Source organism: Budorcas taxicolor, chromosome 2 (assembly GCF_023091745.1).
Source record: "Budorcas taxicolor isolate Tak-1 chromosome 2, Takin1.1, whole genome shotgun sequence".
Classification (NCBI taxonomy): Eukaryota; Metazoa; Chordata; class Mammalia; order Artiodactyla; family Bovidae; genus Budorcas; species Budorcas taxicolor.
The window spans coordinates 82,369,761-82,393,585 of NC_068911.1; the positions used below are offsets into that span (position 1 = coordinate 82,369,761).

At 38.2% G+C, this 23,825-nt stretch overlaps 1 protein-coding gene across 1 annotated transcript in view; it reads left to right on the plus strand.

Annotated features, from left to right (window-relative positions):
* Positions 1-1,625: 1,625 nt before the first annotated feature.
* The window catches only part of CCDC148 (coiled-coil domain containing 148), a 201,484-nt gene continuing 179,284 nt past the window's right edge, over positions 1,626-23,825 (plus strand). The window contains 3 exon segments of the mRNA XM_052636231.1: positions 1,626-1,673; positions 4,173-4,268; positions 4,346-4,527. Of these exon segments, the coding sequence (XP_052492191.1) occupies positions 1,626-1,673; positions 4,173-4,268; positions 4,346-4,527 (326 nt within the window).

Genomic DNA, 23,825 nt, shown 5'->3' on the forward strand with positions numbered 1-23,825 from the left:
AAGCATCAATTCTTCAGTGCTCAGCTTTCTTTATAGTCCAACTCTCACATTCATACATGACTACTGGAGAAACCATAGCTTTGACTAGATGGACCGTTGTTGGCAAAGTAATGTCTCTGATTTTTAATATGTTGTCTAGGTTGGTCATAGTTTTACTTCCAAGGAGTAAGCATCTTTTAATTTCATGGCTGCAGTCACCATCTGCAGTGATTTTGGAGTCCCCAAAATAAAGTCTGTCACTGTTTCCATTGTTTCCCCATCTATTTGCCATGAAGTGATGGGACCAAATGCCATGTTTATTTTCATATGTTATCTTAAAAAAACTTTTGACTAAGACCATATGCTAAAGAAATAGTGTCATCTACAATAGAACCCCCTCCTTTATACATGTAAACAAAACCCTTGTCTCATATTTGTAAATTGGCTTAAAAGATATTGGCACATATATAAAATAGAATACCATGCAGCCACTAAAGTAAACAATAATTACAAAAATTACTTAGAATAAAGAAATAATTGTTTATTATTATTAGTTTTCAAAAAGTCTTAATGTAAAATGGTAGATAGGCTATAATTACAACTATTTAAAATATTCATGCATGTAGACAAGGGCTAGAAACTTACATACAAAAATAAAAATAACCATATTAAAGTGTTATAATTGTTACTGTTTTCTTATTTTATACCATTTAAATTATTGTATCTTCAGTTCAGTTCAGTTCAGTTCAGTCACTCAGTCATGTCCGACTCTTTGTGACCCCTTGAATCGCAGCACGCCAGGCCTCCCTGTCCATCACCATCTCCCAGAGTTCACTCAGACTCACATCCATCGAGTCCCTGATGCCATCCAGCCATCTCATCCTCGGTCATCCCCTTCTCCTCCTGCCCCCAATCCCTCCCAGCATCAGAGTCGTATCTTAACAATCATAATAAATCAAAACTCTTTATGATCTTTATTAAACCTGCCATAAATAAGGGATTGAGTACAGTATTTTTATGTCCATTTAGTGCTGGTCATGGTTTTGCTCTAAAATGACTATATTTAAATAATATAGCAAAAGTTTATTAAGATTTACTATATTTTTGGTATATAAAATATATACTTTTACTCCCATTTCCCTAGGTCAGGACCTTCTCATCTCTGAACTTTTAAAATAACCTCCTTGTTGGTCCAGATTTGCCTGATCCCCTCTTCATCTTCCATTTTTATCGACCACCCTCCTTCCAGCCCATCCTCCATCTTGTTGCCTTGGAAATCTTTCTGAAACACAGATCTGAATTGGTGTGGTCAGCTTAATATCCCTCAGTGGCTCCCCACTTTCCACTGCTCTTTCCACCTGAAATAGTGCAAGAATGTATCCTGTCCTTGCCTTGCTAATGCTGTTACTTCTGAGGTATGCAGCCATACTTCTGTCTATCTCAGTGTCTTGGAGATTATCTAATCAGCGTTAGGAATGTAGTATGCTGTCTGAATTAATGAACAGGTGAATGAAACCACATTAGATTGAATATTTCTACTGCTAGTTATTTTTTAACTTGTATATATGTTTATGATTATAATATAATTGATTAAGATAATGTCTATTTCAGATACAAAATGGAATCTGAATTAAAATCCTTATTCAATGAAGAGAACATTGGAAATGAATGTCTTTCTGATCTTATGAATTTTGGTAGGTTTTGTTTTTTTCTTGGTCCCACATTTAAAGGGGAGTTTTGTTTTAAAGATGAAAGTGGGGCATACATTTCATTTTCTTTTAATATTAACTGCTGTTTGTTTTTTTCTAAAGGAATCCCAAAACTCTGCATCTTAATGACCTGTTCTTGAAGAAACTTAATAATATGTTGCTTTGATTTTGTTTCACCATAGAACAGGAGTTATCAGAACAATGGTGCACATATCTTAAAAATGTAATAAATCCTATTCAGCAATTGAGAGAAGATCTAAAATACAGACAGCATCACATTTCACAGTATTCACACTCACACAGTGAATCTAACTCTGTGAAAGTATTGGAAGAGGTCAGTATATCTCCTTTACTTTTAATACTGTAATATTTGGAAGAGTCTGAGATAAACGTGCATGTTTTGTGTGCTCAAATAGAATGTATAGCAAATTCTATTCCTGAATCTGTCCAACATGCTCATTTCTCACCTAGAAATGTTACAATAACCACATAATCCTGCTTTCCTCCTTTCTCCTCCTTCCAGTGTATTCTGAGATCCTATCCTAGGGACAGGGATCAAGTCATCCTCCTGGTAAATCCCCTCAGGGCTCCTACTGGCCAGGGTTCCTCCTGTAATAGGGGTGGGGCAAGTGTGCAGCCTGAGCTCCTGACCTTTAGCGCAAGATCCTTAGCGTGAGACCTTTAAAGAGAGCCTGTTAGAGCGAGATCCTAAGAGACTGTTAGCATGTGACCATTAGGGGGTGACCATTAGCGCTGTGGTTACAAGTCCCACTCCACCAGCAGTCAGCCATGAGGTGGTCCTCACAGCACAAAGTGTGGTGAGAAGTGGATCGCCACCCTCTCTGGGGTGCTCCAGGCCCTCTGACCTCTAGCTGGCAGGTGAGCTGGTAGATGTGGGGAAAGGGTTAGGGCTGTGTCCTGCAAGCTCCAGAACCTTCACCGTGGCCACCCACTGGCTAGGCCCAGGCCCTGAAGCAAAGGCAAACTTCTCCCCAATCCCCACCTTTTAGACCTAATGGTGGTGGCAGTCACCATGGGCTGCCATCTATAGGACCAGGTCCCCCCAGCTTTGGGCCACATGACAGCTGGGTCCTGAGCTTCTTGTTCCTCAGTGATGATGGCTGGGCAAGGCCTGGAGAGTAGACCCTGAAGGTGCCACCAGCTGAGGTCTGCCTCCTCAGCCAGGCCTGAACACTGGTGGGAGGACCCAGACTGCTTGCTGGACTAATGCTCCCAGGCAAGGTAACTGGCTGGCACAGGGACTCCCTCCTCCTAGCCAGGGTCTGGATCTTGGTGGGAGGGGAGAAGTGGAACCTTGGGACTTTGCTCTTTCTTGTTAGGACAGAGACTATCACTTGTTTCAGTGGAGGTCTGCATGATCTTTGTGACCTGATCATGACTTAACTTGGAGAACCAAGGATCTGACACTAGAATTTTGCAACAACTAACTATCCCCCTCCCTCACCTTTCCTCTAAAAATGGATTTGCTATAAGCTTTTGGGAAGTTTGGGGTTTTTTAAGGCATGAGCCACCTGTCTCTTTGCAGGGCCCTGTAGTAAGCCTTTCTCTGCTCCAAGCTCTGACATTTTGATATCTCTTAGCCTCACTGTGCGTTGAGTACCTGGTACCAAAACTCCCCATGCATCTGACCCCACCTTCCACCTCTTTAGTCTCACTATCTATCTGATACCCTGCTTTCCCTACTAGACTTTGTCCTAACAGTGCTGACCTTCTTCCTATTCCTCACATAAGCCAGACTCCTTCCTGTCTCAAGGCCTTTGCATGGGCTCTTTCTTCTGTCCCACTGATGGCTCTTTTCGTCTTTTAGTCTTAGCTTTAATGTCCTTTCTTCTGAGATGCCTGTACTGACCACTCATACGAGAGAAGCCCCAGTCACTCCCTATCCCCTCACCCAGTTTATACCTCACTTACCTCCTCCTGATACTTTCTCACCTACTTTTTTATGAGTTTGCTTACCACCTCCCCTGACTAGAGCATAAACTCCCTTATCATGGTTGCCACGGTGTGTAGGCTTTTAGCTCATTGTTTTCTTACTCTATTTTTTAGTTATTTTTATAGCATTGTCATATTGCTTTCATAAATAATTAAAAATGAACATTAAAAATCAATGCTTTTCTGGGGATTAGGAACAAGGATGTGAGAAAAGGAGCGGGGTGATTGAAACAGAGGCAGTCTGGTAAGCTTTCTGCCTTATCACAAACAAAACTCACGGTGAGTGCAGAGTGGCTATAATTGAACTCATTTTGGGGTTATATGTCTAGAAGCCCCTTTAAAACTCCTTTGCTTGATGGACACTGCCTGGATATGACATCTCTTGAACGCTCCTCCATGGATCCTGAAGGGAACTTTCACTTATTTAATTTGTCATCACTTATTGACTTTTGAGAAAAATTTCTATGACTTTAAATTTTAATATTGAATAAATCAATAATTTGCATACCACTTGCTCTAAATGTCCTATAGGTTGATTTCGTGAAGAAACAATTGAAAGCTGTCTATGAACAACTTAGGCTAGAGCAACAGAAAATAGAAAATTATCTTTCAGACTGGAGCATGAAAGTAAGTGCAATACAGATAGTAATCTATCAATTTGTCATTTATATTAAATAGAACAATCATATAAATTTTTTTTTCAGATATTAGATCATTCTTCAGAAGAAAGAAGTAACCTGCTTAGTGAACTGCCCATGGAATTAGAAACTTTGGAATGTCCATACCCTGACTTGAAATCTTCAATCCTTAATGAGTTCTGTAACTTTACAGAGAAATATCAAAAGAAACTTCAAGATTTTGATCTGCAGTTAGAAGACATATGCAGGTGATAAGCTAAAACTTCTTCAATTATGTAGATTTTTGTCATCAAATTTTTATTTTTTTAGGGGTCACTATACTTCTGATTTACCATTTTTATAAACACCTTGTGCTTAGAATATAGTCTACCAATAAATGTTTAAATTGATTGTTTGTTGAAAAGAGAGGTTTTCTTATTTTTTCTGCAAAGTAATTTCCCTGAAGTAATGATTTAAAAAATTTGTGTACGGTTATTATTGTTTTTAAACATGAATTTTTTTAAAACATGAATTTTTGATAACTGAATTTTCATTTCAAGATATGAGCTCCTCTTCAGTGGAAATTTAAAAATCAGTACTAAAAATTGATTACAGTGGAAAATATACCCATGTAATTATCTATAATCTACCATGATTTTGCCTTATATTGAACATAAAACATGTTTTATAAACTTTTTTAGAAAATGCACCACTTTTAAAATTGAAGTTTAGTTAATTTACAATTTTGTGTTAGTTTCAGGTGTATAGCAAAGTGACTCAGCTATATATATATATTTTTCAGATTATTTTCCATTATGTGTTATTGTAAGATATTGAATATAGTTCCCTGTGCCATAGAGTAAATCCTGTTGCTTATCTATTTTATGTGTAGTAGTTTGTTAATCCCATTTTCCAAATTTATCTCTCCACTCGTTTCTGCGTTGGTAAGCATATGTTTGTTTTCTATGTTTGTGAGTCTGTTTCTATTTTGTGCATAGATTCATTTATTATTTTTTAGATTCCACACATAAATGATAACATGTAATATTTGTCTTTCTCTGACCTCACTTAGTAAGATAATCTCTAAGTCCATCCATTTTGCTATAAATGGCAATAAGAAAATGACTTTTGATTGTATCATGAGAATGACAATCCTCTTCTGAGTAACAACTATAATGCTAAGTGACTTAAAATTCTTGTTGGCAAGTCCATCTTCTCTAGTGTAAATTCTATATTAAAATTCATTTAATGAACAAACTGAGAAATGACACCCTGGGTCAAATCAATAACCTACTTCATATAGTGTTAAGTATATAAAGTTTCTGGGGAACATTTTGTAGGAAAACATGTTTTTTACTCTATTATATTGAATTCAAAATTTTCCCCAAAGAATGTACTTTTAAAAAGAAAGAAACACTATTGAAGGAACATAGTTATAGTAAATTAGAAGTAAAAGACACTTCCTTTGAAATGAAAGATGATGAATGTGCAAATATTCAGTTCAGTTCAGTTCAGTTCAGTCGCTCAGTCGTGTCCGACTCTTTGAGACCCCATGAAGTGTAGCACGCCAGGCCTCCCTGTCCATCACCAACTCCCGGAGTTCACTCAAACTCATGTCCATCGAGTCGGTGATACCATCCAGCCATCTTATCCTCTGTCATCCCCTTCTCCTCCTGCCCCCAATCCCTCCCAGCAGCAGGGTCTTTTCCAATTAGTCAACTTTTCACATGAGGAGTTTCAGCTTTAGCATCAGTCCTTCCAATGAACATCCAGCAAATAGTAGTATTTATTATATTTCTTAATGAATTGCTTGTGAATGAAGCTCTTCTATGTGAAATTACTAGTGTTAAGAAATTAATAACAAGGACAATCTTAAATCTTACCAACCAGAGCTCTTTGCTTTCTTACCTTCTTGATCCAGACTCCTCTGTGACAGCTTCTGTGTGTCTCAGCTCTCGGAAAGGCAATCCTAGGTGAAGTCTGTGTCTTTCAAGACCTAAGCTGCTTTCTTACTTCTCTGTGGCAACGGTCACATGATCCTCATAGGCAGACATGTTTTTGGTCTCCTAAAACCCCCCTGCCTCTCTGTCTTCCTTTCTTCCCATCTTGTAATAAAGCTGAGAAAATATTAATAATATATAATTAATAGTTTATTTATTGATTAATTATACTTTAATTGAAACTCAATCACAGTGAAATATTAACCATGTACTTAGTTTGTCTCTAATTGTAAAATAAACATCCTTTCTCCCTTCCCCACCCCAACCTTGTTAAAGAGATTTTAGAACTTATCCAGCAAGGATGAGGGGGTTTTTGTGTTTCCTATTGGTGTTTTTAGTAATTAGAATGATTGTGCCATGAAGGGAGGTAAACCTGACTGTCGTTTTAAAGCGGGTTGGCTGCCCCATGACCTTTCCTCCCAGATGGCATCTTGTCCCCCAGGAAAGCTGGCTGAGACTGTGGTATTTCTAGGTTAATGGCTCCTAAACGGGGAAGATTTGCCTTAGCAGCCTGTATCAGCTCCCTTCCACTAGGATCTATTCTTTACAACACGTTTTCTTACCTCTGTTTGAATCTAAAGTCAATCTGTGCTCTTCTTTTGGGTAACCCTGCACCACTCAGTACAGACTGAGATTCACAGCTCCATTGCCATTACTGAGATTAGAGAATGAGATCAATATGCTAAGATTTCTGCACAAAGAAGCAGCACTGAAGGAAAAATAGCTCAGAAAGACTTGATGGAAGAAGTAAGATTCACTATGGAATCTGAGGAATGCATAGGGTTAAAATAAGACAGAAGGGCACTGGTGAGAACCTTCCCAGAAGGTATATTCAATGCTGAGGCTGTAAACCCTAGAAGACAAAGTAATTGGCAATATTTGTATCCTTAGCACCAAGCATATCCTGGCACATAGCAGCTTCTAAATAAATGACTGTGCAATTGAGATGAATGAAAGGTGAAAACAATGAGGTGAGAGTGGCAAGTCCTGTTATGAGAGCAGTAGAAAACTACTTTGGAAGAATATGGGTTCATAAATTCTAGTTTAATAGTCTGTTTGTTACATATAATTATCCAGAATAAATTTCATATAGCTAATGATATGTTTTACCTGATGAATATTTATTCAGTAATCCTTAGTATACAGTGGTCGCTGCTAAGCTCCTTGGTAAGGGGTTCAAAAGGCAGACTAGACTAGAATGTATCCTTCCCTTTGAGAAGGCTTGGAATATTGAGGGGAATGGACATATGCACATTTACCCTGACCAAATTATAGACAAATGCCAACTGCAGAGACTACGACAAATATGCTGGCAGTGAATGATGAAACACCAATAAAATTGAATGAGATTTCAGAAGTAGTTTTATTGAGGAGAAAGAGAATAAATAGGCTATTCTGAATAACTACAGAGGTGGTGGGCATTAGAAATCTCTGGCTGTTGGTGAGTAAGTCACGTAAATATACTGTTCTATCTAGCACAATGACTTATATGTCTAACTCTCATTTGTCAATATCTGCCATTATTTTGATAAGACCATTTCACCTTTTGGTTCTAGTTTTTAGGCCTTGTAAGAATTTGCATAGCTTGTATACATGTATGTGCACACCTGTACAAGTTAGTGTGTGTATATTTTAAATAGATGCCTACTGCTATGACTAAGAAGGCTGAAAGATCTGAGGGACATTTTTAAATTATAAAAAATTTTCATTGCAATCATGGTTAATCCCAACATTTAACTGCTCCTATTTAGTAGCAGCTTGCCAGTTTGGATTGGAATGATTCCATCCCCAGATCCAAAGGTACACCCTAGCTGGGAGTGTGTACCAGTCAGTAACTTCATTTCCTCAGGCCACAGCAAAATGTGGTCCAAATCAGAGCAAAGGTCAGAGCTTTTGTTAGATACAGGTGAGAAGTAGTGTATTTTTTTTCACTGGGGTTCTACCAGGAAAGTACACAACTGTGGTTGCTGCTGGCAGCCGTGTTGTGGGTGAAGGAAAGCAGCAAACAAGGAGAGGAGAGGGTACAGATAACATGGGGAAGCTGGCTTGGTACCTTGTTTGAATAGCATGGGAAACCAACCTCATTGCTGCATTTCCAAAAGCAATTAGTCCATATTAAAGTTTTAAATCAGGTTGACTGTAAAATTCCTAATTTTATTCAATAGTTGATCTGATTTCAAAATACCCATGACTCATGAATTTAATCTGTTAATTTAATACAATTGGAATTGAAGAATTGTTGAACATTATTCCAGAATATATATTAGGAAGATTAAGGTTGTGAAATTGCCCAAAGTTTCAGAATGAAGAATAACTGGGGGTGGTTGTTCAGATGCTCAGTCATGTACAACTCTTTGCAACCCCATGGACTGCAGCATGCCAGGCTTCCCTGTCATTCACCATCTTCTGGAGTTTGCTCAAACTCACGCCCATTGTGTTGATGATGCCATCCAACCATCTCATCCTCTGTCACCCCCTTCTCCTCTTGCCCTCAATCTTTCCCCAAATCAGGATCTTTTCCAATTAGTCATCTCTTCCCATCAGGTAGCCAACTTATTAGAGCTTCAGCTGTAGCATCAGTCCTTCCAATGAATATTCAGAGTTGATTTCCTTTAGGATTTCCTTTAGCAAGTTGGTCTCCTTGTGTCTCCAAGAGACGCTGATAGTCTTCTCCAACACCACAGTTCAAAAGCATCAATTCTTTGGCGCTTAGCTTTCTTTTTGGTCCAACTCTCACATCCATACATGACTACTGGAAAAACCATAGCTTTGACTAGACAGACCTTTGTTGGCAAAGTAATGTGTCTGCTTTTTATTTATTTATTTTTAAATTTAAATTTATTTATTTTAATTGGAGGCCAATTACTTTACAATATTGTATTGGTTCTGCTTTTTAATATACTGTCTAGGTTGGTCATAGCTTTTCTTCCAAGGAGCAAATGTCTTTTAATTTCATGGCTGCAGTCACCATCTGCAGTGATTTTGAAGCCCAAGAAAATAAAATCTGTCACTGCTTCCATTGTTTCCCCATCTATTTGCCATGAAGTGATGGGACTAGATGCCATGATCTCAGTTTTTTGAATGCTGAGTTTTAAGCCAGCCTTTTCAACCTCCTCTTTCACCCTCAAGGGGCTCTTTTGTTCCTCTTCGCTTTCTGACATTAGGATAGTATCATCTGTTTATCTGAGGTTGTTGATATTTCTCCCAGAAATCTTGATTCCAGCTTGTGATTCATCCAGCCCAGCATTTTACATGATGTATTCTGCACAGAAGTTAAATAAACAGGATGACAATATACATCCTTGACATACTCCTTTCCCAATTTTGAACTAGTCCACTGTTCTATGTTTGGTTCTAACTGTTGCTTCTTGACCTGCATACAGGTTTCTCAGGAGGCAGGTAAGGTGGTCTGGTATTTCCATCTCTTTAAGAATTTTTCACAATTTGTTGTGATTCACACAGTCAAAGGCTTTAATGTAGTCAATGAAGTAGAAGTAGATGTTTTTATGGAACTCCTTTGCTTTTTCTATAAGAAAAATTTTTGTAAGATATAGCAGATGTTAGCAATTTGATCTCTGGTTTCTCTGCCTTTCTAAATGCAGCTTATACTTCTGGAAGTTCTCAGTTCATGTACTGCTGGAGGCTAGCTTGAAGGATTTTGAGCATTACCTTGCTAGCTGTGAAACAAATATAATTTATGCTAGTTTGAACAGTCTTTGGCATTGCCCTTCTTTGAGACTGGAATGAAAACTGACCTTTTCTAGTCCTGTGGCCACTGCTGACTTTTCCAAATTTGCTAGCATATTGAATGCAGCACTTTAACAGCATCATATGTTAGGATTTGAAATAGCTCAGCTGAAATTCCCTCACGTCCACTAGCTTTGATTGTAGTAATGCTTCCTGGGGCCCACTTGACTTCACCCTTCCGGATGTCTGGCTCTAGGTGAGTGACCACACCATTGTGGTTGTCCCTAGGCAGAAAATTAGAGATACCAAGGAAAAATTTCATGCAAAGATGGGCACAATAAAGGACAGAAGTGAAATTGACTTCACTGTGGCTAGGAGAGTGGTAAAACTTGCATACCAAATATAAATATATATTTAATATTAAAGCAAATTAGAAGATTTTATATGTCTGTAGCAGCTCAGTGGAACAAAATAGAAATACAGAGATTATCTATAATAATTTAATTTGATGTAAAGGTAACATTTTTATACTATAAGGGAAAGATTGGATTATTTATATGATAATACTAAATAACAGGGAATTAGAAAATGAGGTTAGATCTCTTGTTTCATGTGACTCAATGAACTCCAGATGCATTAAAATATGAATAAGAAAAAATCATAAAATAATTAGATAAAAATAAAAACAAATATTAAGTAATCTTGGAGTAGAGAAGTCCTTTTAAAACATGTTACCTGCAGTGAAATCATGAAGAAAAAATTTAAATATATACAATGACATAAACATTTAATAACATCTAACAGGATGTTTCCTCAGGCAAGTATAAAATCTTTAAAGAATCAGTATGGACTTCTAAGTTTCTGTCCAGCAAGTAAGGGGCTTATCATTTGCTACTCTGCTCTAATGAGGAGTAGAAAGTTGAGCAAACTGGAAAATCAACAACTCTTCTTCTATATGTTAGAGGAATAAGGTCAAGGGCAAATCACTGCACCCAAAACTGGAGACACAGGTGATACAGTAGAGAATCACAGATTATCTGAGCAGAAACCCATTAGCAGAAACTTTCATAGGAACCAGGGTTGCAGTAGAAAAACCTGCACTATAATTGATGAATTGCTGGATGCTGAGTGTGGACAACTCAGAATTTAAAATTCTAGGGACCTTAGTCATGGGGACTCCCCACACTTTTTTGAGTTTACCTCAAAGAGTTCCACTAGATATCCACAGTGAATATTTGTGAAAACTCCCCTCAAGGCTCTGGTAGAGGAAGGGGAAAAACACATTTTGAGTAACCCCAGAGCGTTCTGTTCTTCTTAACAAAGGCTGCACAGTGGAAAAGAATCAGCATCCCAATGCAGGAGACTCAGGAGACTCGTGTTCAGTCCCTGGCTTGGGAAGATCCCACCCTCCTTCTATATTGTTAAAGGGTCAACTGTACACTTGAATATACAATGATTTATTTCTGATTCTTTTTTTGACCCCTTGGACAGTAGCCTGCCAGGCTTCTCTGTCCATGAAATTTTTTCAGGCAAGAATATGGAGAGGGTTGCCATTTCTTACTCCAGAGGATACTTGAATATATAGTAATTTATTTTTGGTTATTCATTGTAGTAGCTAAAGATTAAGAAAATAATCTTAATATCAATAGGGGCTAATTTTGTAAGTTTCTATACAAGGTATTATTTTCTAGATTAAAAAATAATGTAGGGAATTCCCTGGTGGCCTAGTGATTAGGGCTCTGTGCTTTCACTTCTGGAGACCCTTAGCTCCCCTGGGCTGGGAACTAAGATCCTGCAAGCTGCATGGCACAGCCAAAAATAAAAAGTAAATACTACTCAGCATTCACTGATATGAAATACTCTCCAAGGGTCAAGATGATTAGGGTGTGATATAAGGTTAAGCAAACCTTTTAACAGTGTACAGTACACATTTTGTAAATTAGGAAAAAGTAAATGTGTACTCTCTCTCTCATTATATATATGTATATTCAGATATATATTTGCTTATATGTCTGAAAAATACAAAAAAATTGGTACTATTTGTTCCCTTGGGGACAGGCGCTAGAATACTGGGCATCTGAGTGTGAGAGAAGATTTTTATTGTGTCCCCCCATTTTATTAAACCTTTTGAATTTTGAAACCTGTGAATATAATATCTATTCTAAAAAAAGGAATTTCTAAAGGAAAAAAATAATAAGGGTAAAAATTAAATGATAAATAGGAAATATTGGCAAATATTAGGCATAAAAAGTTAAAATCATTAAAACATATGAAGACAGTTTGCTAATTAATTGATTGAATGAATAGCCAGAAGTGAAAAGGGAAAAATGAGATAAAAGTTATTTATATTTCATATTTTCAGCAAATATTTGTTGAGCAACTACTGGCATAAAATAGACAAAACCCCCTGTACTCATGAAGCAAGTTGGAGACACACAATTAAACACAATACCTAATTAAATTATACACAGTAGTGCATTAGAAGGTGAAGTCCTCTGAAAAATATAGACATTAGAGTAAAAGAGAAGTTGCTGGAGTTGTGGGGGAGGAGGCAGATTGTAATTTTGAATAGATTTTTGGCAATAGTCCCAGTTGAAAAAGTGACATTGAAGGGAAGTCATGAAGGAAGCAAGAGGGCTGGTCATGCAGAAATATGGAGTATGAGTGTTCTAGCCATGTTTACTAAGGTGGATATATTTCTGGCAGGAGGCTTGTGTGGCAGGAACAGAGTGATAGATGGGAGAGGGGTAGAAAGTGTAATCTAAGTATTAAGAGTGAGGGTGGGACATTTAGAGCCCAATAGAGAAGGCAATGGCACCCCACTCCAGTAGTCTTGCCTGGAAAATTCCATGGACGGAGAAGCCTGGTAGGCTGCAGTCCATGGGGTCGCGAAGAGTCAGACTCGACTGAGCAACTTCCCTTTCACTTTTCACTTTCATGCACTGGAGATGGAAATGGCAGCCCACTCCAGTGTTCTTGCCTGGAGGATCCCAGGGACGGGGAAGCCTGGTGGTCTGCCGTCTATGGGGTCGCACAGAGTCGGACACGACTGCAGCGACTTAGCAGCAGCAGCAGCAGCAGCAGCCATTTCTAAAACTTCCAATTTTACTCTGAGTACTATGGGAAGCTATTGGAAGCAGAAGTGTGAGGAAATGTGCAGAGTAACAAGACCTAAGTTATGTTTTAGCAGTATCACTCTGGCAATTGGTGTGTTTATGATGGAGGAAAGGAGGGGCAAGAGAAGACTGAACCTTTAGAAAGTTATTTCAAAAGCCCAGGCGGGAGATAACAATGGCCTGCATTAGGAAGTGGAGGTATTGTGAAATCATCAGCTTTTGGACACGTTTAAAAGGTCATGCCGGTAGCACCTACTATTTAATAAGGCATGTGAGAAAATGGAGCAATAAAAGAATAGTCCAAAATTTTGTGGTTGAGGAACTGGAAGGAAGAAGTTACCATTAACTGAGCTGGAGAAGATTGTAAGCAAAGCAGAGGGGAAAATCAGGCATTCAGGTTTGGAATGCTGAGTTTGAGGCCATCAGGTGTCCAAGTACAGCCTTTGGGAAGGCTGTCAGTTTTATGAGTCTGAGGTTCTGGAGAGAGATCAGAGCTGGAGATACTTGTTTGTGAGTCACCAGCATGAAATTGGATGTGATCACCAAAACAGTGAGCGAAGGGACAAAGGAGAAGATATAAGACTGATTCCTTGGGTCTGCTGGCATTACAGTGTCAGCATGAAGAGAAGTAACCAAGAAAGGAGATACTTGGTCTGTTAAATACAAAGAAAACCAGAAAAGCGTGCTGTTCCAGAAGGCAAGGTAAGAGGGAGTGGGCAGCACTGTAAGCTAAGGAGGGGTGATGCACAAAGTCAAATAAAATAGGACTGATGGTTGACTGCTGATTCCATATGGAGGTCATTGGTAACCATTTTCATTGAAGAAGTGGTAACAAATGCCTGACTGGATTGGATTCAAGTGAATGGGAAGAAACAATCGAAGGCAAAGAGCATTGATAATACTTTTGAAAAGTTCCTTTTTCAAAGGAGAGCAAGAAAGTAGGAACAGACTTTTATGTTGTTGATTTGTTTTGCTTAAAATGGGACAGATATCAGTACTTTTGATACTAATGAGAATAACCCCTAAGAGGATTTAGTACACACGTGGTTCAATGTAGAGTATATGGTCAGATTCTGGGAGATGAATTGATACTGTGGTAGCAGTCCACGGAATTCTGCATAATACAAATAAATGACAAAGGAATTTATGAAAACCCCTCTGCTCATTGAAAAACTTTAAAATACTCATATTTTAACCTATAAAATGGAAAAACACAAAAGGAATTTATCCAAGATTAAAAGTATGAGAGCGATGGGTATTTTTATACATGATTAGTATACAAACTCTTTTGCGAGGCAATCTGGCAATATGTCATCACATATCTTTATGTGTGTAAATTATCTTTATCTGTTTAGAAATAATCCTAAGGGAAATAATCATAAAAGTGAAATAAATAGTTGGCTTTGAGAGTGTTCAATATTATTTTTCTTTCTTTAGTGATAGCAAAATCTTCAAAATGACTAAATAGCCAACACATAGGGGATTTAGCTTCATCAATTAAGATATATTCACACAATGGAATACTACACTGTCATTAATAATTATATTAAAGAATTTTTAATGACACAGGTAGTTGCAGTAAGTAGCTATGCAATTAAAAAATCAGGCCACAGAATAGTTTACATAACATGGATTCTCTTTTCCCCTTTCCCTCTGAAAGTGTTACATCCATTTAGCCACATGAAAGAAAAAAAAAGACTGAGATTATCTACTTGCATAAATTATAACAATAGCTGTCCCCCGGTAGTAATATTATAAATAATTTTGGCATGCATACTGTTTCTATTTTATAAAGCAAAAATATAGACTTTAAAAAATCTAAGTTAAAGAGGGACGAGGGGACCATTGATATTTATTGAGTACCTATTACATGACATGACAAATATCTATAATTTTAATCTTCAATACACCTCATTTTAAAAGCATTATTTTACTGATTTATTTTACAGTTGTAGCTATAGATGAGCACTTCCCCCAAAGTTTCTAAAAAGTAGATAGCTGAACAGGAATGCGTTTCTTCTGTTGCATGTGAATAGAAAGCTTCTCCCAACACCACACCACTTCAAGCATGTGTATGTACCAGGGTATTGGTAAATTGTGTTGATGACCAGAACGGTGCTGTGTCATACAAGTGTGATGTGAGCCACATACATAATTTAAAAATTTTAAGTAGTTATAATAAAACATTTTAAAAGATAAAATTTATTTTAATATTATATTTTTAACAGTGCAAAATAGTATAATTTGCAATGCCAAAGAATGTTCACACTACCGCACAATTACACTCATCTCACATGCTAGTAAAGTAATGCTCAAAATTCACCAAGCCAGGCTTCAGCAATACGTGAACCGTGAACTTCCTGATGTTCAAGCTGGTTTTAGAAAAGGCAGAGGAACCAGAGATCAAATTGCCAACATCTGCTGGATCATGGAAAAAGCAAGAGAGTTCCAGAAAAACATCTAGTTCTGCTTTATTGACTATGCCAAAGACTTTGACTGTGTGGATCACAATAAATGGTGGAAAATTCTGAAAGAGATGGGAATACCAAACCACCTGACCTGCCTCTTGAGAAATCTGTATGCAGGTCAGGAAGCAACAGTTAGAACTGGACATGGAACAACAGACTGGTTCCAAATAGGAAAAGGAGTACGTCAAGGCTGTATATTGTCACCCTGCTTATTTAACTTCTATGCAGAGTACATCATGAGAAACGCTGGACTAGAAGAAACACAAGCTGGAATCAAGATTGCCAGGAGAAATATCAATAACCTCAGATATGCAGATGACACCACCCTTATGGCAGAAAGTGAAGAGGAACTAAAGAGCCTCTTGATGAAAGAGAAAGAGGAGAGTACAAAAGTCAGCTTAAAGCTCAACATTCAGAAAACAAAGATCATGGCATCTGGTCCCATCACTTCATGGGAAATAGATGGGGAAACAGTGGAAACAGTGTCAGACTTTATTTTTTTTGGCTCCAAAATCACTGCAGATGGTGACTGCAACCATGAAATTAAAAGATGCTTACTCATTGGAAGAAAAGTTATGACCAACCTAGATAGTATATTCAAAAGCAGAGACATTACTTTGTCGACTAAGGTCCGTCTAGTCAAGGCTATGGTTCTTCCTGTGGTCATGTATGGATGTGAGAGTTGGACTGTGAAGAAGGCTGAGCGCCGAAGAATTGATGCTTTTGAACTGTGGTGTTGTAGAAGACTCTTGAGAGTCCCTTGGACTGCAAGGAGATCCAACCAGTCCATTCTGAAGGAGATCAACCCTGGGATTTCTTTGGAAGGAGTGATGCTAAAGCTGAAACTCCAGTACTTTGGCCACCTCATGCGAAGAGTTGACTCATTGGAAAAGACTTTGATGCTGGGAGGGATTGGGGACAGGAGGAGAAGGGGACGACAGAGGATAAGATGGCTGGATGGCATCACTGACTCAATGGACGTGAGTCTGAGTGAACGCCGGGAGTTGGTGATGGACATGGAGGCCTGGCGTGCTGCGATTCATGGGGTCACAAAGAGTCGGACACGACTGAGTGACTGAACTGAACTGAACTGAATAATTTAAAATTATTAATGAGGCATATTGCATTCTTTTTTTACACAAAATCTTTTGATATCTGGTTTGCACTTCACACCACAGCATACCTGAATTGGGACTGGCCACATTTCAAGTGCTGAATAGCCACAGGTGGCTAGTGGTTACTATCTTGGACAATATGGCTTAAATGTTTTACTAAAACATTTTTTTTTAAGAATTGGCTGCAGTTGAACCTATTTATTTATTCAGTATGTTTGTGAAGCTATTTAAATTCTATTTGGACTGTATTTCATTAGTAACATGACGAGTTTAATTACTTGTTTTAGACTTAGATGAGATTGTGGCTTTAATTTCCTAACATTTGGTGAATTAATCATATAGATGAGACAAAATTGTTTGATGCTCCACTTAGCTATGTCAGATTTGAAGCCAATATTTGGCAAAAACTATACAGTGATAACAAGTAATTTCTACTTTATTGTTTGATAACTCTATTAAATTTTAAAATATTGATTCATAATTATCATTCTTTTAGGAGATCTGAACCTTGAGTGCTATTTAAAAACCCACCATGATTTTAACAATTTTGGCCCTCTGGGTGTACATTGTGAAGACCCACTAGTTTTATATTTTTTCAACTAAAATTGTCAATTTACCCTAACTATTAATGACTTTCAAAATAGCTAGTTAGTAGTATCTGTCCCTGTTTCCACTTTTTCCTCTTCTATGTGCCATGAAGTGCTGGGACCAGATGCCATGATCTTAGTATTTTGAATGCTGAGTTTTAAGCCAGCTTTTTCACTCTCCTCTTTCACCTTCATCAAGAGGCTCCTTAGTTCCTCTTTGCTTTCTGACATTAGGGTGGTATCATCTGCATATCTGAGGTTGATGAGCCACCAGGGAAGCGCTAAAAAAAATTTGAATGAACGTATGCTTACACGTGTGACTGTATTTTGATGAATACAAGATAGAAGAAAGAGAAAGGAGCATAATAAACAACTGTAATTCGCTTACTTGATGATGTTGCAAGAAGTTCAAATGCTGGAGCCTTAATTGCTGTTTAGTCACCGAGTCATGTCTGATTCTTTTGTGACCTCATAGATTATTGGCCACCAGACTCCTCTGTCCCTAAGATTATCCGAGAATACTGGAATGGGTTGTCATTTTCTTCTCCAGGGGACCTTCTGACCCAGGTATTAAACCTGCATCTCCTGCACTGGCAGGTAGATTCTTTACCTGTGGAGCCACCTGGAAAAACCAGAGCTTTAATTAGCAGGTGGCATTTTCCTCTGAGAATGTAGTCTCAGAACTTTTGGAAAGTTTCAGTGCCTGGGTATGTCCCGTCTCAGGTTCTACATTTCTGGCTGTATGCTAAGGGTGGTTAATGAGGAGAGAAGTGCTCAGAAACAAGAGTATTATTATTTGAACACTAACATATTCACTTAGTCACACTGGTTACCTGACCCCCTCAAGCAATACCCACGGTCACTGCGACTCCCATTTTCTCTTGCCGTATTCCAACATGGAATATCCAGCCTTATGTGGGAATTTATGTTTCTCCTGTAGAGGTGATAATTGCAAACTGAGATTTTCAATTTTATCATATGTATTTCATAGCTTTCTCCTAAAATAAATACATTGTTGAAAATATTTACTTTGTATTCTTAAACTAAAAGTCACAATTGGTGATTGCTCAACCTGTTCTGGGTTTGCTGTGAGAATAAAATGAAGTTTAAATTCTCTTGACTTCAGTGGAATACATTATATCAAGGGGAAAAAATAGGTCCAATTTCTCAAGGACATCCCCAAAACTAGTCTTAGATTTTTGCTTTTGCTTAATTAATAACTCAGTCTGTATATTGATGTATATGTTATGTTCATTTAAATGTCTTTTTGGAAAGTACAAGACTAGTGGTAATAAATTTCTAGTTTAGAAGTCTTTATTGTTAGTATCACTGTAGCCCACAACTGCCTTCTTGATATAATTGCTTCATATAAAAGCTACACAGTATAATGGTGCATGAGGCTACATTTTTGATACTTCAGAAAACTGAAAAATCAGGGTTTTACAGGATGGAGTGAGAGTCATCATTTATGAGAGGTTTTTGTTCTTCACTATGTATGAAATCAAATTAATCTTGAGTAAATTAGATTGAAGAAAATGGAAACATATCAGCTTGACAGATTTGTGTCCAAGACAATTGATATATGTTATTTTTTAACCTGGATGATACAGATAGAATTTTTTATTAAAATAATAAAATCTGGGCAGTTATAAGCAAAGACAGGATTAAAATTTCAATGGACAGGGTTGCCAAATTTTGATATGAGAGGAATTATAATGCCTATTTAATGTATCAAACCAACTGTTAATAACAAATTTTTCCTACTCCTTATACCTTGAAGTCCACCTGTGGGTAAATATAATCCTTTGAGGAAACCATATCATTACAACTGAGACTATGGAGAACCAGTAATGTAAGACATTATGAGTATTGTCAATGTCTAAAAAATAATAAACCGAGAAAAAGAACCATCATTCTTGTATTCCACTCTTATAATTTCTTAATGACTACTGGTAGTTGGTTTGAGGTGATATTATAAAAGTTTCATGTGACAAATAAAATTTCAGAAGGCCTCATAATCATTAATTAAATTTTTCCTCATCCCATCCCAAAGAAGTAGTCCAATTATATTATTCTTGCTTTTGAACCTGGAAAATTGAGTAATAATATCCATATAAAGTAATTTTATTCCCTTCAACTTTATTGCATCTAAAAATATCCTTGTGTCTCAAAAGCGAAGAATAAAATGGTAACATGAAAGCAGATTTTGGCTCAATAAGACTTTTTTTTAAAATTAAAACAAATAATACGTTTGTAGGTGATCTTGTCTTTACCGATTCTGTTCATTTGAGTTTGAGTTTGTTTTGTTTTTTTGTCTTAAAAATGGCCTTTGGTGTTGAACACTGGTCAGATATGCAGATGACACCACCCTTATGGCAGAAAGTGAGGAAGAACTAAAGAGCCTCTTGATGAAAGTGAAAGAGGAGAGTGAAAAAGTTGGCTTAAAGCTCAACATTCGGAAAATGAAGATCATGGCATCCGGTCCCATCCCTTCATGGCAAGTAGATGGGGACACAGTGGAAACAGTGGATGACTTTATTTTTCTGGGCTCCAAAATCACTGCAGATGGTGATTGTAGCCATGAAATTAAAAGACACTTACTCCTTGGAAGGAAAGTTATGACCAACCTAGACAGCATGTTGAAAAGCAGAAACATTACTTTGTCAACAAAGGTCCGTCTAGTCAAGGCTGTAGTTTTTCCAGTGGTCATGTATGGATGTGAGAGTTGGACTATAAAGAAAGCTGAGCACCAAAGAATTGATGCTTTTGAACTGTGGTGTTGGAGAAGACTCTTGAGAGTCCTTTGGACTGCAAGGAGATTCAACCAGTCCACCCTAGGGGAGATCAGTCCTTGGTGTTCATTTGAAGGACTGATTTTGAAGCTGAAACTCCAATACTTTGGCCACCTGATGTGAAGAGCTGACTTATTTGAAAAGCCTCTGATGCTGGGAAAGATTGAGGGAAGGAGGAGAAGGGGACGACAGAGGATGAGATGGCTGGATGGTATCACCAACTCAATGCACATGGGTTTGGGTGGACTCTGGGAGTTGGTGAGGGAGAGGGAGGCCTGCTGTGCTGCAGGCCATGGGGCCTCAAAGAGTCGTACATGACTGAGTGACTAAGCTGAACTGAACTGAACTGGTCTATTCTCAGTCAGCTAGGCAGTGTCCCTGTAGGTGCTGGTCACTGGGCGCACTTGTTCTGCCTCTCTTGAATCACTGTATCCTCAACAGTATTGATGCTTTCCTTCCAAAGCAATATTAGGATGTTACATTTTAAAAGGTCATTTTTCTTCCATTCTGTGAACTATCAAATAGGATATCATTAGCTAAAAACAGAATATTCAACCCAAGTGAAAGTAACATAGACAATAAGGCTATTTCTTATTTCAGTTGAAGCCCAAGAGGTAGAGAAGTCTAAGTACAGTGAGGCCTAGTTTTATGCATTGTCTTGCCTTGCCCTCTGGCAGGATAGATAGATGACCTTCTGTCCGATAACTCTAGAAGTTCCACACTGCCACACTCAAGCAGAAAGAGACCTCTTCCTTGTGTCTTGTCTGAAGAGCCAGGAAACCTTTGCCCCAGAAGACTTCTCCTCCCATTTTAGTGGCCATAATTGGGACATTTGTCCATGATTATATCAAACACTGTCAACAAGAACAGAGAGCCTGAGAATGGTTGATTGTGAATGGCTTAAGGGCAATCAAGATTCACTCCTGAGTCTGGAATGGGGCTCACTTTTCCTGAAGTGGGTGGGTGGGTAGGGATTATGGAAGAAGAAATATCTTGAATAAAATCAAGATTCTGGTGAGCAGAAGCAAAGGGAGAGGCAATGTCTGCTACAATTTTCTTTTTCTTACTGGTCTTGTGATGACTATAATTCTTTAAAACTTTGCATATGGGATAGTTGAGCCATTATGTTTTACTTTTAACAAGCTGCTTTGTCTTGATCATATTATTTCCAAATTTCCACTGGGAATTCTACTTCCACTTAAAACTAGTGGTGAAAGGATGTAAGGACAAAGATGGTTTAGGTGTATTGCCGCTATTCCACCTACTCCACCTCCAAAAAATATACACATTCTAGGCAAAAAATTCAGTTTTTGATGCAAACTACTTTAAAAAAGTATCTAAGTAAAAGCAGAGTGCTTGTTATGAAAACAGCACTTGCAGCTTCCAAATAAATCTCTTAGCCTCCTAACCAGATTTCCATTCGTAAACTCTCCTATAAGAAATTCTGGAGCCATCACTTTTGGAACCCTGTCATATTTCTTTCCTATCACCCCTCAGAAGAAAGTGGTTTGGATGCTGGTGCAAATTCTGGCTTTACCTTATAGGTCACTTTTTTGCTTGTTGTTGATTTTTCAATTTAGTGGATTTTAATCATATTCCCAAGAGCCTACTTTATTCTGACTGCCTGAGAAGGTAAACTGAGCAGAGCTTGGGGAGCCTGGAGGGAGAGGACTGCTAAGTGGCAATTGATCTCCCGGAAGACAATGTACACACCCAAAGAAAATCCAGGGAGCAGATTCTGTTGGTCAGAAATGAGTCTGAGGTCAGAGAACCCTTTGTAAACCAGGCAGAAAATCAAAGATAGGTTCATATTTGGACAATAGGCCTGGGATGGGGTAGTGAGTAGCTGGGGAGACAGTTTCAGGAGCTAGGCTGATTAGTTTCAGTATTTGAATGGTTTTGATTTGGAAAGACAACTTTGGAAAGTGTTGTCAAGTTGTATTTGCTAGAGAGTCAGACTCAATGCATCCAAACAAGCAGATTGTGTCTGAGCCATCTTTTATCCACATTCTTCCACCAGTGGCTCACTCTCCTGACAATGTTACATTTGAAGAGATAAGAGTTTTTCCTTAGGCTAGACTCACTATGATTACTTCCCAATCAAGGCAGTCATCAGACGCTGGTAACTGCACCAGTTAGCTTCAGGAGGCACTAATTACCAGTTTTCTGGAAAGCCTCCTTTACCCTGAGAAAATTTAAGACGGCTTTCAGCCAGTTTGAAGACACAATCTTTAGTTTCAGAGGCTTGTTTCTCCCATTGTCTTACGTTCTTGCTTGCCATCTTGGCTGTCCCCATACTTCTAAATGTCTTTAAAGATGATGGAACCACAACCCTGAGAAGTGATTTAAACATGACTATGAAGAAAACTGGTAGTAATTGTGAATCTGGCTAGGATTTTTTATAATGACTCAAACAGGTAGAGTTAGGGGGGCAGTTGGCTTTGGTCTGGTTGAATTCTCACATCCCTGTCATCCTCCTGTTCTGAGTTACCTGTTTTCTCATGTTCTGGGAAATCATGATGAAATTATTTTAGTGGGCCTCAATATTGAGAAGCAGGAGATGGAAGGTAAGGATTGAGTAGTAAATATCTCACACTCCTGCAGGCTAAAATTTCCTGAAACATTTTAAATTAGAAAATTTGGATGGACAAAAAAACAAAAAAGAAAGAAATTGCAGAGACTTACCAAAGACCTTTGGTCTAAAGGTATTTTCAAAAGTACTAAATTTTAGGATAATTTTAAAGTTTTCTTTAATTTTTTCTTTAAAATTATAGTCATTTTTCAAATTCAAAGGTAGAAAAGTGATTGGAATATTTTTCAGTATCTGTGTAATTTAGCTAGTTCTGTCATCATCAGTTCAGTTCAGTTCAGTTCATTTCAGTCGCTCACTCGTGTCCAACCCTTTGCAACCCCATGAATCACAGCACGCCAGGCCTCCCTGTCTATCACCAACTCCCGGAGTTCGCTCAGACTCACGTCCATTGAGTCAGTGATGCCATCCAGCCATCTCACCCTCGGTCGTCGCCTTCTCCTCCTGCCCCCAATCCCTCCCAGCATCAGAGTCTTTCCAATGAGTCAACTCTTCGCATGAGGTGGCCAAAGTACTGGAGTTTCAGCTTTACCATCATTCCCTCCAAAGAAATCCCAGGGTTGATCTCCTTCAGAATGGACTGGTTGGCTCTCCTTGCAGTCCAAGGGACTCTCAAGAGTCTTCTCCAACACCACAGTTCAAAAGCATCAATTCTTGGGCGCTCAGCCTTCTTCACAGTCCAACTCTCACATCCATACATGACCACAGGAAAAACCATAGCCTTGACTAGACGGACCTTAGTCGGCAAAGTAATGTCTCTGCTTCTGAATATGCTATCTAGGTTGGTCATAACTTTTCTTCCAAGGAGTGTCTTTTAATTTCATGGTTGCAGTCACCATCTGCAGTGATTTTGGAGCCCCCAAAAATAAAATCTGACACTGTTTCCATGTTTTCCCATCTATTTCCCATGAAGTGATGGGACTGGATGCCATGATCTTCGTTTTCTGAATGTTGAGCTTTAGGCCAACTTTTTCACTCTTCACTTTCACTTTCATCAAGAGACTTTTTAGTTCCTCTTCACTTTCTGCCATAAGGGTGGTGTCATCTGCATATCTGAGGTTATTGATATTTCTCCTGGCAATCTTGATTCCAGCTTGTGTTTCTTCTAGTCCAGCGTTTCTCATGATGTACTCTGCATAGAAGTTAAATAAGCAGGGTGACAATATACAGCCTTGGCGTACTCCTTTTCCTATTTGGAACCAGTCTGTTGTT